General features: G+C 58.5%; 1 protein-coding gene across 1 annotated transcript in view; it reads right to left on the reverse strand.

Moving 5' to 3' along the window:
* Nucleotides 1-12805: 12805 nt before the first annotated feature.
* The window catches only part of LOC146420347 (low affinity immunoglobulin gamma Fc region receptor III-B-like), a 49549-nt gene continuing 44384 nt past the window's right edge, over nt 12806-17970 (reverse strand). The window contains exon 9 of the mRNA XM_085048395.1: nt 12806-13006. Coding sequence (XP_084904521.1) covers nt 12908-13006 — 99 coding nt within the window. The 3' untranslated portion in view covers nt 12806-12907. The remainder of the gene's footprint in view (nt 13007-17970) is intronic.

Here is a 17970-nt window from a genome sequence, read left to right on the forward strand (position 1 = left end):
TGGGATGTCCCCATCTGCAAGAGATTGGCTCTCGTGACACGAGGGAGGTGACCCAGGAAGCAGAGCTCACCCAGAGCCCTCGGGGTCCCCACAGGTGCCAGGCTGGGGACACAAACCTCCCTCACCATTTAAGATTCTCATGGCAGAGCTGCGCCTGGCGCCAGGTCTGTCACATCTGTAGGTTCCTTTCTCTGTCACAAGGAACTGATCCCTTTCCTCCTTCCCCCAGCGCTGCCCATCCTTGTACCAGGTGGTGGCATTGAGTGTCCCCAAGCCCTGGCAGGTCAGTGTCACTCTGTCCCACAGCACCGCCGGTGTCCAGGGGGGATCCATGAGGAGCTGGGTGATCCGGGCACCTGCAGGTGACAGGGGACACCAGCCTGCCAGGGCCAGCACAGGGCTGGGGACAGCGGGATGGGGACATGGCATCCCTTGGGGACTCACCAGCGAGGCTGAGGGTCTGGGCTGGAAGGGGGAAAGGACAGGGCTGTGTTAGGGTGGCCCTGAGGCGACAGCTTCACCCGGGGCAAAGCGTGTCCCAAACTGTCCCTGTGGGAACACCCAGAGTGACACGGATGTCCCAGGGATGGGGATACTGTGGCCACTCCAGGCTGATGCGAGACGTGGGGACATTGTGGACAGCCTGAGATGGCACTGCCACCAGCCCCAAAGCTCTTGTCCCCACTACCTCATGGTGCCTGTCCTCTTGTCTCTGTCCCCACATCACTGTCCCCAAATTCCTGTCCCCCTGTTCCTGTCCACACTCCACAACCCAGTCACACCACTGTCCATCCCCACGGACTGGCTCTGCTGGCACTGGGGACCTCAGAGAACCCACGGCCCCCCTGTGCCCCCTCCCCACCGCTCTCTGCCTCACCAGGGCCATCCCTGGGCATCAGGCCTGTGCCCAGGACACTCACCCCACAGGAGCAGTGCCACCATCCCGGCCATCCCGGTGTCCCTGGCCATCTGGGCTGGCTGTCACACACTGCTGGGGCTACCTGTCTCTGTTGGTGGCTCTTCGGCCAGAGGAGAAGGAAGTGAGGTCACATCTTGTACCCACATGTAGGTGGCCCTTGGTGGGGGCTGGGTTGGTGACAGGCTGTGCACATGATGGGGACATGGTGGCAACATAGCAAGGATATGCTGGGACATGCTAGGACACAGTGGGGACATGGGAGACCCAGGAGTTCAGGCTCAGGGAAAATGGGGAGCCAAGGATGTGTGTCCCAGGGAACTGGGGTGTCCCAGGGAACTGGGGTGTCCCAGGAATGGGGTTTGGGAAAAGGGATCCCACGGGAATAGCGGCTGAAGAAGGTTTCCTGGGAGGGCAATCACAGGAGATTGGGGTCCTGGGGAATGGGCAGGGGGGCCAAGGGTGGGGGTCCAAAGGGACCATTGTCACTCCTGTCCTCTCAGCCCCTCCCCGGGTCTGAGACGGAAAAGTCCCTCCAGCTGAGCTGGGACTGTCCTGCTGACCCTGCCCCCCTTTAGGGGATTCCCTTGTCCTTCCCCCACCCCAGCCTGGGGCTCTTTCCTCTCTTCATTTCCCTTTCTTGTTTCAGGGGCGGGGCTGCCCTGGCGAGTGACACAGCCCGGGGGGGTCCTGTCCCTGCCCTCTGCAGCTGCTGCCACCGCAGCGGGGACTGCGTGAGCTCAGGGCTCACTGACAGAGGAGTCAGTGCCGGTGACAGCGATGGTGACAGTGACAGTGCACGGTGAGCACCCCACAGCCAGAACCCCACAGATCACACCCCAACGTCCCACAGCCCCTCCCCAACAGACTGGGCATCATCAAGGTCCTGTCCTGGAGCTTGGGGACATCGATGTGGGACATTCTGGCACATACCAGTGCGTGGCCACCAACCAGCTGGACAGGCACCGCATGTTCCGGGCGCTCAGCCCAGAGCTGGCCCTGGAGGTGACACTGCGGGGACACTGGGGCACAGGTGGGGTCATACGGGGTCATGGGGGATTGCAGGATCCCCACGGTGACAGGTGACCCTGCTGTGACCCCTTCTGTCCTCAGCGGTGGCCCTGGGTGCTGTCAGGACCCTCCTGCTCCTAGTTCTGCTCCTGGCTGTCATCAGGGGCTGTCACTGCTGGACTGGAGAATTGCACACTGAGGGAAAGGGAGTGAAAGGCTGTGGGTTTTGGGGAATTGTGCCGTAATGCCATGAGAGGTGCTGTTGTGCAGCTGAGACTCAGCTGAGGGGTGGGTGCTTCCTTCCTTCCATTCGGGATCGGGGAGAGCAGTGTGTGTGTGTGTTGCACAGGGTGTGTGTCTGGCCAGGACACTGCTGCACTGCCCCTCGGCACTGCGATCTGAGCTGCAGCCTTCACCACTTCTGCCCACTGCCGGTGGAGCTGCCGGGACTGATTGGTGCTGAGAGATTGCAAAAGGAGCGATTTCCCCTCTTTGCTGAGCCTGAGGCTGCCATGGCTGCCGAGGGGATCCAGCTGGGATTGCAGCGCCCCCTGCTGGCTTGAGTGATCCCTGCAGCGCCCCCTGCTGGCCGTGGTCATATTGACACCAAATAAGGAAAAACAGCTCTGAGCAGGTTGGAAGCTTCTGTTATTGTGTTGTTTGATCCCTTCTGTTCTCTTTATTTTCTAGTAAAGAACCGTTCTTCCTTTTTCTACAGTTAGGCCTGGAAGCCCTGAAATTTTCAAAGTTATAATAATTTGGAGCGAGGCATCTTCTTTCCATTCTAAGATTATTCCCACCCACCTTGGCAGACATTTGTCTTTTAAACCAAGACAGCTGCCAAATCCAGGGTTCCAGTGTGGATGGGACACACATTCCAAGAGAAAGCAGGGTCAGACATGTGACCACTTCATGCTCTGCCTTTTAAGCCCCTGGGCCACCATGGGCCCTCCCCCCAGGTGGGACTTCCAGTCACTTGGCCACTCAGGAGTTGGGTTGGACAGAGCATCACACTGTCCCCAGTGTGCCATGGCTGACAGACTGATGGACACAGGACCCTATCACACCCAACATAAGGCCTGACCAACCCCCTATCACACACAGGTGTTCCAAAATGTCTCCAGACATCAAACTGCTCCTGTCTCTGACAGCCCACCCTGTGCCATGGATTGATCCCAACTGCCCTGGAAAAGGGGTATGAGAGGTTGGGGAGCCTTGGAATTTTTTTCTCCATTCCTGTTACTAAGCATCAAATAGCTGGGTGATTAGAGCCATCAACTCTTTTGTAAGAGACAAAAGGCTGTGCTTGGGCTGGGCAGGGTAAGGCAGGAACTGGCCTTTGGAACTGGCACTCTGGTCATCCGGACACCTAGAGGAGAGGCTGCTCTTTGCTTCTGGCTGCGACCACAGGAAAATCCAGCTGGGCTCTGCCTTTCTCCTCTTGGCTGGGTGAGCTTAGATTTAACCTCTTTCCCACTGGGAAGTGCGCTTTTCCCTGGCTGCATTTTCTCACAGCAGTTGACAGGGGGTCTGGCTGTCCCTGCCGCCCTCCCCGCTCTGCCGCACAAGACTGCGGTGTCTGCTGTGACTGCGGAGCTCTTGCTACCTCGCTGGCTAGCTGGGAAAGCCAGCCCCTTGCTCCCCTCTGCCGCCCTGCTCGTCGCTCCGAGCTGCTTGCTGCCCTGCCTGCTTTCTCAGCCTCTTCTGCCATTACCAGCAGTGTGAGGCTGACCTGACCCCGCGCCACAGCGCCACCTGCAGCCACTCGGCAGTCATCGCACCTGCCCTGCCCGGCCGGGAGCTCAACAGCGCCCCTGCTGCTGGCAATTGTGATTACACCACATGGGAAAAAGCTCGGCAGCTCAAAAGTCATCTGCCATTGGTTTCTGGGTCTATTTGTGGTTGCTATTATTGTAATTGTTTGTTTATAGATACTAGTAAAGAACTGTTATTCCTTTTCCCTTACCTTTGCCTGAAATTCCTTGATTTTCAAAATTAAAATAATTCAGAGGGAGGGGAAATCACGTTCTCTGTCCTAAGGGAGGGTTCAACCTCTCTTAGCAGACACCTGTCTTTCAAACTGAGACAGGGGGAGACTCTGGAACACCCACAGTGCCTTGGTGACATCATAGTGTGGGAGAACACAGCAGAGGAGGGTTTAGAGACAGAGGAGAAGAGAATCCCGAGCCTCCTGAAGGCTGCTTTGGCCATCAAAGCAATGAAGGTCCAGAGCCCTGCCAGGTTCCTCCTGGTGGGGGAATCGTGCTGGGGGCAGCATGTGGGGTTTGTTCCTTGTTGGGGCTTTCCCTGGAAATCATTCCTTTTGTGACCCTTTTGATTCTGAATCTTGTTGCTGTTGCTGTTGGTTTTCTTGTGTCATTGCTGTTTGCAGGAAATTGTTCTTCTCTCAGCCCTTTGGCATCTCTGCCTTTTGTGCCTCACCTGGGGGGGTGGGTGGCAGCAGCCCCTGGTTTATAGGGGAAGCGCACAGAGGTGTTGGTGCCCATGGGTGGGGATCTCCAGTGCCCCCAGTGTCACCCAGTGCTCCCAGTGTCCCCCCATGCCCCCCAGTGTCCCCCATTGTCACAGCACATTCTCATAGATGTCACTGGATTCCCGCCGTTGCCCATGGGATCTCGGCAGCTCTGCGTAGGTCACCTGGGGGTCCTTGGGTGGGGTGATGCTGGGGGACCCTGAAAGAGACACCAGTTTTGGGGGACCAAGGTAGGGAGTGACACCTGTGAGTCACGTGTCACTGTCACCTCCCAACCTGTACTCACTGCCTGTCTGCTTGGTGATCACAACATGGCTGTACAGCACCTCCTCCTCCTCTGGGGGGGCTGGGGGCTCCGGGGGGACCCTGCTGGCATAAGGGGGTGTATGGCAGGAGATGGAGAATTGTGGGGCTGGGAGTAATAGGGGTGTCATGGCTGGAGCCCCCAACTCACCTTTCCTGGTGCTTCCTGGAGGCTGCAAAGGAAAGATCAGGGGGTGACTGTGGGGTCCCAGGGCCATGACCACACTCAGGAATCCTGAACCCCATTGCACCCTCAATTCCCACCAGGATCCCTGAGTATCCCTGAAGGGCCCCAGAATTCATGAACCCCCGCAGTGTCACCAACCAACTCAGGCTCAAAACCCCAAAGCCCTCCGAACTGCTCCAGAACCCCTGAAAGAATCCCAGCAACCCTGCACGACCCCCCAGCATCTCCCCAAACCCTACAGGAACCCAGCCAAGGTCACTGGGGGCCAAGCCCCACCCCAAGTCAGGCTATAGACCCCCAAATCCTACGGCTACCAGGGACCCCCATGACCCCATTGTCACCCACCCAGGTGGTGCCACCGGCGCCAGGCCAAGATGACAGCCAGGAGCAGAACCAGAAACAACAGGGAACCACCAACCCCTGCGGCCACTGCAGGAAAGAGACAGAGACACATTGGGGTCACCTGTCATCCCAGAAGTCCTGAACCCCCAGAGCAACTCCATATGACCCCACCTGTGCCCCAGTGTCCCTGCAGTGTCACCTCCAGGGCCAGCTCTGGGCTGAGCGCCCGGAACACGCGGTGCTCATCCAGCTGGTTGGTGGCCACACACTGGTAGGTGCCAGAATGTCCCACATCAACATCCCCAAGCTCCAGGAGGGGACTCTGGGCCACCTCCTGCCCATCGTGCAGCCAGGTGAAGGTGACAGGTGCTGAGCCCACCTGCACCGAGCAGCGCAGGGTCACGGGGTCACCTGTGTGCACCTGGAGTGCCGGGGGGCCAGGGGTGATGGTGGCATTGGCCACGGGCACTGCGGGGACAGAGACGGGGCTGAGGGTGGGGGAGGGGATGGCATCAGGTGTGGGGGGAGGGGATGGGGGGGATGACAATATCATGGGTGGGATCTCCCCCAACCCAAGTGCCCCACTCACCCAGGACAGTGACAATCAATGGGTCACTTTCAATTGTGCTGTCCCCATCGCTGACCCGGCACTGGTAGTGCCCACTGTCCTTGTCCCCAACATGGCTCAGCTCCAGGCGGGGTCCAGTGCCCAGTGGTGCCCCTGAGCCCTCCCGGTGCCAGGAGAACAACAGGGGACCTGTCCCTGCGGCCACTGCACAGCTCAGCACCAGGCTGTCACCCAGTGCCACCTGTCCATTGGGTGGCTGTGCTGACAAGGACACCCCTGATACTGGCATCCCTGTGAGAAGGGGACAGAAGCGGACAGTGAGGGAGTGGGGACACCAGGAGAGAACAGGGGACAGCAGGGGACAGGGAGGGATATGGAGACAGGGAGGGACACAGGGAGGGTTGGAGAGGGGTGGGAGGACCCCAGGGAGGGAGAAGGAGGTGCAGAAATGGGGGGGGAGCCTGGGAAGAGACCCCAGTGAGGATGGGGGATTCAGGGCAGAGACACATGGAGAGGGATGGGGGAACTCCAGGGGGGGCTGTTGGGAACCAGAGGGGGATGTGGGGACCTGAGGACCATGGGGGAACCTCAGAGTGGGAGGGAGGGGACCCGGGGAGGTTGCCAGGGAGGGATAGGGGTACCCAGACAGGGGTGGGGAACCCGGGATGGGATCTGAGAAAGGATTGGGAGACCCAGGAAAGAACCAGGGAAGGGATGAAAGTCTTCAGGTGGGGCTGAGAGGACTCAAGCAGGATGTTGGGGAAGAATGGGGAGACACAGGTCAGGGAGGGTGATCTGGGGAGAGACCTGTGAAGGGATGAGGGGAGCCGGGAAAGGTTTCAGGGAGGGCTGGGGGGACACGGGCAGAGCTGGGGTACCCGGGGAGGCTGTGGGGGTTGCCGTGCCCATCCCCGCACTCACTGCGCACCGTGACGCGGAGCCAGGCGCTGCTCTTCCGCACGGCCCCCCCCTCGGAGCACACCTTGCAGCTGTAACTGCCCGAGTGGGAGACCCCCACGGCGGGCAGCAGGAGCTGCGAGGACCCCTGCGGGCCCCCCAGCAACTGCCCGTCCCGGTAGAAGAGGTGCAGGAGGGGGGCTCGGGGCCGCAGGGGGCTGGGGGTGCTGAGGCAGCTGAGATTCAGGGGGGACCCCTCGGTGGGCTCAGGGGGACCCTCCAGCTCCAGCACCGGCACTGAGAAGAGCTCTGGGAAGGAGGTAGGGGAGGTTGGGAGTGTGATTTGGCGTCTACCGATGAGAGGCTTTGGGAGTTTTGGGCTGTTCAGTATTGGGGTCGCAGGGCAGGTTGGGCTGGATGTGGGGTGTCAGGGTATCAGATGTGGCTGTGGGGCTGCTCACCGTGCACTGTCACTGTCACCGGCTCTGACTTCTTCCACAGTAAATTCCCAGAGCCCACCCATCCCCCACACCGGTAGCTGCCACTGTGATGCAGCTGCAGGGGGGACAGGGACAGCTCGGTCCCATGGAGAGGCTCTCTCAGCTCTTTGTCCTCATGGTAGAAGAGCACTCCAGTGACCGATGTGTCCTCCCAGACCCGGCAGCGCAGTGCCACCATGTCCCCCTCCAGCAGCACCCTCACTGGCACCTGCAGCACCAGCCAGTCTGTGGGACAGGGGGGTCCTGTCACACCAGGGGGCCCCAGGGGGCACTGAGGGGTGCAAGGCTACCCTGAGCCCTCAGAGCCCTCAGGGGAAACACCATCCACATCTTACCCCTCACCATTTAAGACTCTCACAGAGGGGCTGTGCCCAGTGCTGGGTCTGTCACATCTGTAGGTGCCAATCTCATTGACAGTGAGGTGGTTGGGTCCCTTCTGCCACCAACGACTCCCATCCTTGTACCAGGTGGTGGCACCAGGGCGCCCCAAGCCCTGACAGGTCAGTGTCACTTTGTCCCACAGCACCGCTGGCGTCCAGGGGGGATCCACGAGGAGCTGGGTGGTCTGGGCACCTGCAGGTGACAGGGAACACCAGCCTGCCAGGGCCAGCCCAGAGCTGGGGAAAGCAGGGCAGGGACATGGCATCCTCCTGAGGACTCACCAGCGAGGCTGAGGGTCTGAGCTGGAAGGGAGAAGGGAGAGGGGCTGGGTGGGGGTGGCCCCATGGGGACAGCAGCACCAGGGGACAGGTTATAGAAGCTGTCCCCACACTGTGCCTGCAGGGACAACCTGGTGGCACAGAGGTCTCGTGGATGGAGACATTTGGCCACCCTGGGCTGGGGCAGTACATCGGGACACTGTGGACACCCTGGCCATGGGGACACCACCATGATGGCACAAGTTCCCCCAACAACCCCACGGCCCCTGTCCCCACAGCCACATCCCCATGGCCCTGTGCCCAAGATTCCATTTTGATGGCACCTGTCTGCACGGCCCCTTGCTGAGCTTCCCCTTTTCCCTGTCCCCTGTACCCACAGCTGCCCCAGCCCCATGATGCCACTCCTCACACCTCAGTCCTCCCACTTCTCTTTCCCCATTCCTGTCCCCACAGCCACCCCACTTCCCCAGCCACACCAGTGTCCACCCCCACGGACTGGCTTTGCTGACACTGGGGACCTCAGAGGACCCCACAGCTCCCCTGTGCCCTCTCCCCACTGCTCTCTGCATCACCAGGACCCATCCCTGGGGCATCAGCCCTGTGCCCAGGGTACTCACCCCACAGGAGCAGTGCCACCTTCCTGGCCATCCCGGTGTCCCCAGCCATCTGGGCTGGCTGTCACATAGGGCCGGGGCATCCGGTCCCCTTGCTGGTGGCTCTTGGGCCAAAGAGGAAGGAGGCGAGTTCACATCTTGTCCCACGTGTTGATGGCCCATGGTGGGGGCAGGGTGGTGACAGGCTGCGGGCTGGGTGAGGACATGGTGGGGACATGGTGGGACATGGGTTTCCCACGAGTGGGAGACTCCAGGGTTGGGGAGAGCTAAAGATGGGTGTCCAGAGGAACAGGGGGGCACAGGAATGGGGTCCCTGGGGAATGGGGATGCTGTAGCAATGGGGCTCCTGAGGAAGGCAATACACAGGGGATGGGCATCCTGGGGAATCCCTGGGGTCCATGTGGGTGGGGGGAACCAGAGATGGGGGTCCCAGAGGAACATGGACCCCAGGGATTTGGGGTGATGTGATGTGGGCCCAGCTACGGGGTGTCTGGGAGGACTGTGGAGCCCATGGGATGGGATCAAGGGGAGGGCAATGCTGGGAAATGGAGGTTCTGGGAAATGGGCATGCAGGGATGGGGGTCACCAGGAGGGGAACCTAGGGAATGAGATCCCATAGTTGGATTCCCAGGGGGTTGGGTGTCCCAGGGATGGGCAGTGACTGGGTGGGCATGTGGGTCACAGCTCCTGCACTGGGTGCCTCAGATTTCAGGGTGACCCAGACAAAATCACAGACCCTGATGGTGTTCGTGGTCTGAGAGGAACACCAGGGGGTTCCCATGGTGCTCTGGGTCTGTGCTTCCCACACTGGGACTTTTTCCTCTTGTTATTTCTATTTTTTTCTTATTTCCTCACTTTTGTAAACACATTCCCTCCCAGTTCATGGATCAGCGATCCCAGGCAGCACCTGAGCAGGTAACAGGTTGGGAGCACCCAGGGGAGGAATGGAGTGTGGGGGCTGCAGGGAGGTTTGGGGGAGCTGTGGGGGATGGGGGTGTCCAGCTGTGTCCCCAACACTTTCAGTTTCTCTTTCCTGCAGCAGAAGGAAGAGGCTCTTTACACTAAGAGTCAGATGAGGGGGTGTTTCTGTCCTGGGGGGCACATCCAGGTGGATCCTGTACCGTTGGGGTTGCTGTTCTGGGGGTGACATGTCCTGGGAGAATCCAGTCCAGGGGGTGACGCATCCTGGACGGGAGGATCCTGGTCTGGGGGAGGGCAGATCTGGAAGTGTCCCTGCACATTCCTTGAGTCCTGCCTGTCCCAAAGGTGGCACAGCATTGGGACCTCTGTCAATCCAAGTGTGGGGCTCAGCCATGGCACAGCCCCACTGCACAGGGATGGGCATTGGCCAGCCCTGCTCTGGCCAGCCCCAGGGGCAGCCAGCACCTGAGGCTCCCACCTGCCCCCTTGGCCCCCTTTGATTCTCACAGTTTTAGAGCTGCTCAAAGGTGAGAATTTTGTGGGGGAAAAAGGCCTGACTGTGGTTTGCTCAGCCCTGCAAGAAGCACAGAAACCAACTGGAGCTCAAGCAGTGGCTCTGTGAGGGCCTTTGATGGTTTTCAGAGCAGGGCTGGGTGGAAACCAACCGTCCAGGGGCAGCTGTGAGGGAACCAGTCCTGAAATGCAGCAATTGATCATTTTGTCCCTCTGTCCAGGTGACTGAGAGAGCCCCAGAACTCCTGCAAAGACAACAACAATCGGCTCAACAACCTGATCTGGAGCCTCCTCCTTCCTGTACAAAACCTGTAGCCATTCGGAACCTCCCAGATAGAACGTTTGGTTTCTGGCTGTGGCTGCCAGATGAGAGGGAAAAGTGTTGAAATATTGATCAGGGGCTCAACACATGGATCCTGGGAACCTGGGGGTGAGAGCAGGAGCAGAGAGTGCCCAGGCAGGGGAACTCATGGCAGGATGGAGGGGATTTACCAGGCAATCAAACCCTGAGGGACACACGGGCATTTCCACAGATTCCTGTGCAGTGGTCCAAGGATGGGCAGAGTTGTTCCATTTTTGGGAGCAGAATCCATGGGAAGTAAATGAAGTCTCAGGGTGGGAATGAGAAAAATGGGAAGAGTTCCTAAATATGGACCACAAAAGTCTTCCTTGTGGGGTGCTGCTCTTCTGGGGTTGCTGCCCAGAAGAGAGAGAACACTCAGGGAGATTACAAACTCTGTATAATCCACAGCAAACGCTGCTGTGGGATGCAAAAGCAAACCATGAAGTCTTGTGGCTCTGGATGGACCTCCTCTTGAACGTTAGGATTTTTTCCTTCCCTTCTTTCTTTTCTTTCTTTTCTTTCTTTTCTTTCTTTTCTTTCTTTTCTTTCTTCCTTTCTTTCCTTTCTTTCTTTCTTTCTTTCTTTCTTTCTTTCTTTCTTTCTTTCTTTCTTTCTTTCTTTTTCTTTCTTTTCTTTCTTTTCTTTCTTTCTTTCTTTCTTTCTTTCTTTCTTTCTTTCTTTCTTTTCTTTCTTTTCTTTCTTTCTTTTCTTTCTTTCTTTCTTTCTTTCTTTCTTTCTTTCTTTCTTTCTTTCTTTCTTTCTTTCTTTCTTCTTTCTTTCTTTCTTTCTTTCTTTCTTTCTTTCTTTCTTTCTTTCTTTCTTTCTTTCTTTCTTTCTTTCTTTCTTTCTTTCTTTCTTCCTTCCTTCCTTCCTTCCTTCCTTCCTTCCTTCCTTCCTTCCTTCCTTCCTTCCTTCCTTCCTTTCTTCCTTTCTTTCTTTCTTTCTTTCTTTCCCTCTCTCTCTCTCTCCCTCTCTCTCTCAGGGAATTTTTTCCCCATTTGTTGCCTAAGAGATGGGAAGGAGGAGTACTTAAGAGACAAAAGATGTAGCCAGGATGCGGAGGAGAGGGAAGGAGTGCAGTTTGCTGCAGTCTCTTAGCAGGGAGGTTTTCTCTTGGGAAGTGCAAAGATACGGTGAGACTTGGCTGGGGGTCAGGGGCTGGGCTCAGCCCTCTCAGCGCTCTCTTGATCTCTTGCTCTCTTGCTCTCAGGGGGATGGCAGGAGAGATGTTTGTGCTCTTGGTGCTGGGCTGTGCCTGAGGTGAGAATTCACTGCTACTGCAGAGTTTTGTCCTTCACTGCTTCTCCTTACCATGGGTGAGCCTTTGCTCATAAGAGCAGCTGTTGAACTGGGATGTTTCCAACACCAAACCTCACTGGGAGCGACCCTCACCATCTGCTTCGGTGCCTCGGGGGAAACCCAGGACTCTTACCACCTTCCCTTCTCCAGAGGGAGTTTCTCCCGGCTGTTTGCGGGAGCTCAGCTGCAGCTGCCCAGCCTGGCTGTCTTCCTGCCACTGTTGTGGCAGTTTTTTGTTACACTTTCACTCGACACCCTGCATCTGCCCCAACCCCCGTGGCTCTTGCCAGGGATTCAGAGTTTTGTCCACACTTTGTTTCCCACCCTGGGTATGCTCAGCTCTGCTGTTCCAGCCCACTGCTCTGAGGTTCCTGCTACAGTCCAGCTCACTACCCGCAGTGGCACTCAGACCAGCTGCTCCCCGTGAGTTTCGCAAAGGAAGCCATTGTCTCTCATTCTCTGTCACCTGAGCCGCCATTGCCAGGTGGAGAGGCGGCTGAGCTCTCGCCACAGCGCACCCTGCAGCCGCGGGGGAATCATCACACCTGCCCTGCCCAGCCGGGAGCCAACAGCACCCCTGCTGGCTGTGACTGTAACTGCACCGAAGGGGAAAGTGCTTGACGGCCGACAGAAGGCTGTTGTTGGGTTTCTGGTTTTCTTTGTTATTGCTGCCATTGTTGTTGTTTCTTTGCCTTGGTTTAACTATTCTAAACAAAAACTCTTATTCTTTTAATATATCTGAGCCTGAAAGCCACATAATTTAAAAATTATAATAATTTGGAGAGAAGGAGGGTCATATTTTCCATCTCAGAAGGATTCATACCTTCCTTGGCAGACACCTCTCTTTATAAACTGAGTCTTCAGTTCAGAATCCAAAATTCACCATCTGCAGGCAGTGAATAGTCACCCCGAATTACAGAATTTTGCCCTGACTCCACTGTTCTACTGGGCCTCTTGTGCCTCCAGTTGGAAGGGGGAGGTGCAGCAGCCCCTAGTTTTTAGGGGAAGTCTGAAATTGGAGAATGTGGTTTCTAAAGCAAGATAGAGATTAACAAAGAGACACCATTTCTCCCAGGATAACAAAAAATTTGTATTTTGGTCCCAATAACAGGGCAATGGGTCCTGTACCCCTGGCACTGGGAGGGAGAATGGGCAGCACTGGACACACTGTGCAGCCCCACATGGGGTTCCCCCCTACTCGTCATCACCTCCCCAGGCAGGTTGGGCACCCATGGGGGCCATGGGGGGAAAAACACAGGTGTGGGTGCCCACGGATGGGGAGCTCCAGTGACCCCCAGTGCCCCCAGCCACCCCAGTTTAATGGCACATTCTCATAGATGTCACTGAATCCTCGCAGTCACTTGCGGGATCTCAGCAGCTCCGTGTTGGTCACTTGTGGTTCCCGGGGAGAGGAAGCACAGGGAACCCATCTGGGAGTCCTGCAAGAGACATCAGCTGGGAGAACCCAATTAGAGGGTGGCACCCACGGGTGACTGCAGCAACGCAGCCTCATGTTTCACGGGCGGCCACCCCATGCTGCAAAGAGGGGGGGCCGTCGGTGGCCGAGACATGCCGGGGGCAAACGTGGCACCGTGGCAGGCAGTGGAGCGGTTGGGGACGCAAGTCTTCGTGGAAGCGCGGCAAAGAAAAAAGTGTAGGATCACAGTCTGTGATTCCAAGGGAGTTTATGAAAGATCCACGGGCTCAGGGCAAAGGGAGAGGAAGAGGGACAGAGAGCAAGGGGCGGAGAAGGGTGAGGAACCAGAGGGTACGAACTAAGAACAAAGGGATGCAGAGGCTTAAAAGGAGAGGGAGGAGGGGAGTGGTTAGCTCCAAGGAGCCAACCAGGGAAAGCCAGAGGGGAGGAGATAAGGAGGGGAAAAGGGGGTACAACCAATGGTTTACAGCAGAGGAGGGTACAAACTCAGGAAGCAAATAATATACTCAGCTAGGGAGTGGTTTCTAGAACATGAACTATATACAGCTCGTGTTAATATGCATACCCTAAATCCTACTAGCACACTGCAGTGGGTGACATGTCCCTGGTCCCTCCCCTGTACTCACCCTCTGCCTGCTTGATACTCACCACATGGGTGTTCAGCACCTCCCCCTGCAGGGATAAAGAGGTGTGGAGTAGCACTCTGGGGAAGGGGGAAAGGGGAGTCATGGCCAGAGCCCCCCACTCACCTCTCCTGGGATTTCCTGGCGGCTGCAAGGAAAAGGAGGTTAGGTGTGGAGGGGCGGCAGCCCGGTGCCGCCCAATGCGAAATCCCATTGACAGTGGTCAAGGTGGCGGAAGCCGAGGTCACCGGAGACGCAATCTCTTGGGGCTCTGTTGAGGCTGAGCCTTGAGCCGCCCTCCCTCCTCCCACAACAAAGTTTTGTTGTAGTTGATAGGTTAAAAGTTTGCTGTACCCCTCCTCTCTCCGCCCTTGTTGCCTCCCTGCTTCTAGCCTGTTCTGTTGCCGGGCTCCCCTGATTGGTTCCATGTAATCCCCTCCCTTGTTGTTTCTCATTTGCTCCCCCTGCTGCCCGTCATGCTTCCCCGGGCCTGATTGGCCCTGCCCCTGCGTTCCCGCCCCAGGAAACCCCGGGGCTCCCCTTAAAACCTTGGTGCCATCTTGCCCTCGCGGTCGGAGGCTCCAGACCACTGACTCGCCTGTGCTTTGCACCCGAGGCTCTGCCGGACCTCTGCCCGAGGGCAACAACAGCTCCTTCCCCTGCTTGCGCCCCGGAATAAAGGACTGTTGTTCACCCTCAACGCGTGGACTGGTCTTGTTTCGCGAGGATCGCCGCCTTCCCCTCCTGCCTGCCTGGACTGTGCCCCTACCCTGCCAAGGGTCCCTCCAAATCCAATCGGGGCACCCTGGGATTGGGCGAGCCACCGTCGGGTGGTCGCAGAGAGGGTCGAGTCGCCGACCCTAGGGAGAGAAAACCCAACCGCTAGCCGGGTCTCTCCTGCCTCGAGGAGCCGGACCACTGCAGCGCCCGAGGGCCGTTGTCCTCAACGGGGATAACCTCGGGGGTCCGAACAACGACAGTTAGGTGTGATCTTGGGGTCCCCAGGGCATCTGATCCCCCCTGAGCCCTCACTGTACCCCCGATTCCCTCCAGGACCCCCATGCACCACCAAGGCCTCCATTACTACAAGCTTGGCATGCAGGGGGACTTCCCCAGGACCCCTGAAGAACCCCTAACATCACTGTATGGTCCTACAAACACCTCCGCAAAGACCCCAGGAGCTCCCAGTGCCACCCCAGTATTCATCAAGGCCTCTCTGGGATGGACAAGGGCCCTCCAAAATCCCCCAAGCTCCCCAGGACCTCAAGCATAGGTCACTGGGGACTCAGAGGCTTTGACCGCTGCCCCATTGACCCCCAAAACTGGGAACTTCCCACTGCACTTCAGGACCCCTGTCCCCCCCCACTGTCACCCACCCAGGCTGTGCCACCAGTGACAGCCTCCAATGACAGCCAGGAGCAGGACCAGGAACAGGAGAGTCCTGCCGACATTCACAGCCACTGCTGGAGACAGAGGGAATACATGACACATTGGGGTCACCTGTCACCTGACGGGTCCTGCACACACCGGTGACCCCGTGTGACCCCACCTGTGCCCCAGTATCCCTGCGGTGTCACCTCCAGGGCCAGCTCTGGGCTGAGCGCCCGGAACACGCGGTGCCCATCCAGCTGGTTGGTGGCCACGCACTGGTAGGTGCCAGAATGTCCCACATCGATGTCCCCAAGCTCCAGAAGGGGACCCTGGGCCACCTCGTGCCCGTCGCGCAGCCAGGTGAAGTTGACAGGTGCTGAGCCCACCTGCACCGAGCAGCGCAGGGTCACGGGGTCAACTGTGTGCACTTGGAGTGCCAGGGGGCCAGGGGTGATGGTGGCATTGGCCACGGGCACTGCAGGGACAGAGACGGGGTTGAGGGTAGGGGAGGGGCTGGAACACGGTGGGGGGGATGGGTGGGTAATGGGTGCAATTGGGGATGCCGTGGGTGGGGTCACCTCGAGCCCGAGGGTCCCGCTCACCTGAGACAGTGACATTCAGTGCAGGGCTATCAGCCACGCTATCTCTTTGGCTACTTTGGCACTGGTAGTGATCACTGTCCTTGTCCCCAGCCCTGCTCAGCTCCAGGCGAGGACCAGTGCCCAGCGGTGCTGGGAGAAGGACATGGGACCTGTTCCTGTGGCCACTGCACTGCTCAACACCAGGTGGTCACCCAGTGCCACCTATTCCCCGGGGGTCTGCACCAACAGGGACACCCCAGACCGTGTGACCCCTGTGGGGAGACACAGGTGTGATGGGGAACACAGGGAGTGGAAGGAAGTGGAGGGAGATTGGAGAAAAGTGGAGGCGACCCCAGTGAGGGAGAAAGGGACCCACGAAGAGGTACATGGACCCAATGACTATGGAGAGACAGCAGTGAGTGACTTGGGGGAGAGGTGTTAATAGGCAGATAGGAAAGGAAGAGCAGAGGATGGTGTGACGACATGGGAAGGGATGAGGGTTATTGGTGAGAGATGGGGACACAGAGACATTGATATGGGACCCGGGGAGGCTGTGGGGTTGCCGTGCCCATCCCCGCACTCACTGCGCACCGTGACGCGGAGCCGGGCGCTGCTCTTCCGCATGGCCCCCGCCTCAGAGCGCACCTCGCAGCTGTAACTGCCCGAGTGGGAGACCCCCACGGCGGGCAGCAGGAGCTGCGGGGACCCCTGCAGGCCCCCCAGCAACTGCCCGTCCCGGTAGAAGAGGTGCAGGAGGGGGGCTCAGGGCCGCAGGAGGCTGGGGGTGCTGAGGCAGCTGAGATTCAGGGGGGATCCCTCGGTGGGCTCGGGGGGACCCTCCAGGTCCAGCACCAGCACCAGGAAGAGCTCTGGGAAGGAGATGGGAGGTGGAGACGATGATCCTGAGTATGCTGGGTACAGGCTGTGGGGTGCCGAGCTGTGGGGCTGTCGGGGTTTTGGGGTGCTCACCGTGCACTGTCACTGTCACCAGCTTCGACTGCTCCGACACCGGTGACGTTGTGATGCTCACCAAGCCTCTGCAGCGGTAGTGACCACTGTGGTGCAGCTGCAGGGGGGACAGGGACAGCTCGGTCCCATGGATAGATGTCCCTAGTTCCTCCTCCTCGCAGTAGAAGGACACCGAGGTGACAGGGGAGTTCTCCCAGCTCCGGCAGCACAGTGTCACCGTGTCCCCCCTCATCAGGGGCTGCACTGGCACCTGGAGCAACAGCCAGTGTGGGGACAAGTGGGGACACATCACACCGGGATGTCCCGATGGCACCAGGAAGCCCTCACTCTGTCACCTCCAGCACCCCAGGGGTCCCCGATTCCAGCAGGGAACTCCCTTCACCCTGGGCTGCTCTGGGATGTCCCCATGTGCAGGAGACGGGCTCTGGTCACACCAGGGAGGTGACCCAGGAAGCAGAGCTCACCCGGAGCCCTCGGGGTCCCTGCGGGTGCCAGGCTGGGGACACAAATCCTCCTCACCATTTAAGACGCTCACGGAGGGGCTGATCCCAGTGCAAGGTCTGTAACATCTGTAGGTGACATTCTTGGGGATAATCAAGTGGTCAGCTGCATTCGGCCACCAGCGCTGCCCATCTTTGTACCAGGTGGTGTCACCGGATGTCCCCGAGCCCGAGCAGGTCAGTGTCACTCTGTCCCACAGCACCGCTGGTGTCCAGGGGGGCTTCACGAGGAGCTGGGTGGTCTGAGCACCTGTGGGTGACAGGGGACACCAGCCTGCCAGGGCCAGCAAAGAGCTGGGGACAGCGGGATGGGGACATGCCATCTGCCTGATGACTCACCAGCGAGGCTGAGGGTCTGGGCTGGAAGGGAGAAGGGAGAAGGCTGGGTGAGGGTGGCACCACGGGGACAGTGGCACCTGGGAGGTGTAGTGTGGCATTGTCCCCAGATTGTCCCGGTGAGGACAGAGTGACATGGATTTCTCAGGGATGGGGATACCACCATCACCCTGTGCTCAGGCAGGACATGGGGACAGTGTGGACACTCCAGACATGAGGACACCACGGCCACCCCGTGCTGGCACAGCTCACCCCCACCAGCCCCACAGCACCTGTCCCCATATCCCGTCCGGATGGTCCTTGTCTCCTTGTTCCCTTGTCCCTGTCCCTGTCCCCACAGCTGCCCCAGCCCCATGGTGCCTCCCCACTCCCCCATTACTGTCCCCACCTTTCTGTCCCCTCTCTCCTGTCCCCACTGCCAGCCCACTACCCCAGTCACCCAGCCCGTGACCCCCCGAGGGGGCAGGGTTGGGATTAGGGTGGGGAGGACTCAATCCCTGAGCACCGTCAAGGGAAAAACGGACTCAATTTGGGGCAAATAAATGCATTTATTATCCATCAAAACGGAAAACAAGAAGTAAAATA

Source organism: Lichenostomus cassidix, unplaced genomic scaffold (genome assembly GCF_008360975.1).
Source record: "Lichenostomus cassidix isolate B80296 unplaced genomic scaffold, HeHo_3.0 HiC_scaffold_852, whole genome shotgun sequence".
Taxonomy (NCBI): Eukaryota; Metazoa; Chordata; class Aves; order Passeriformes; family Meliphagidae; genus Lichenostomus; species Lichenostomus cassidix.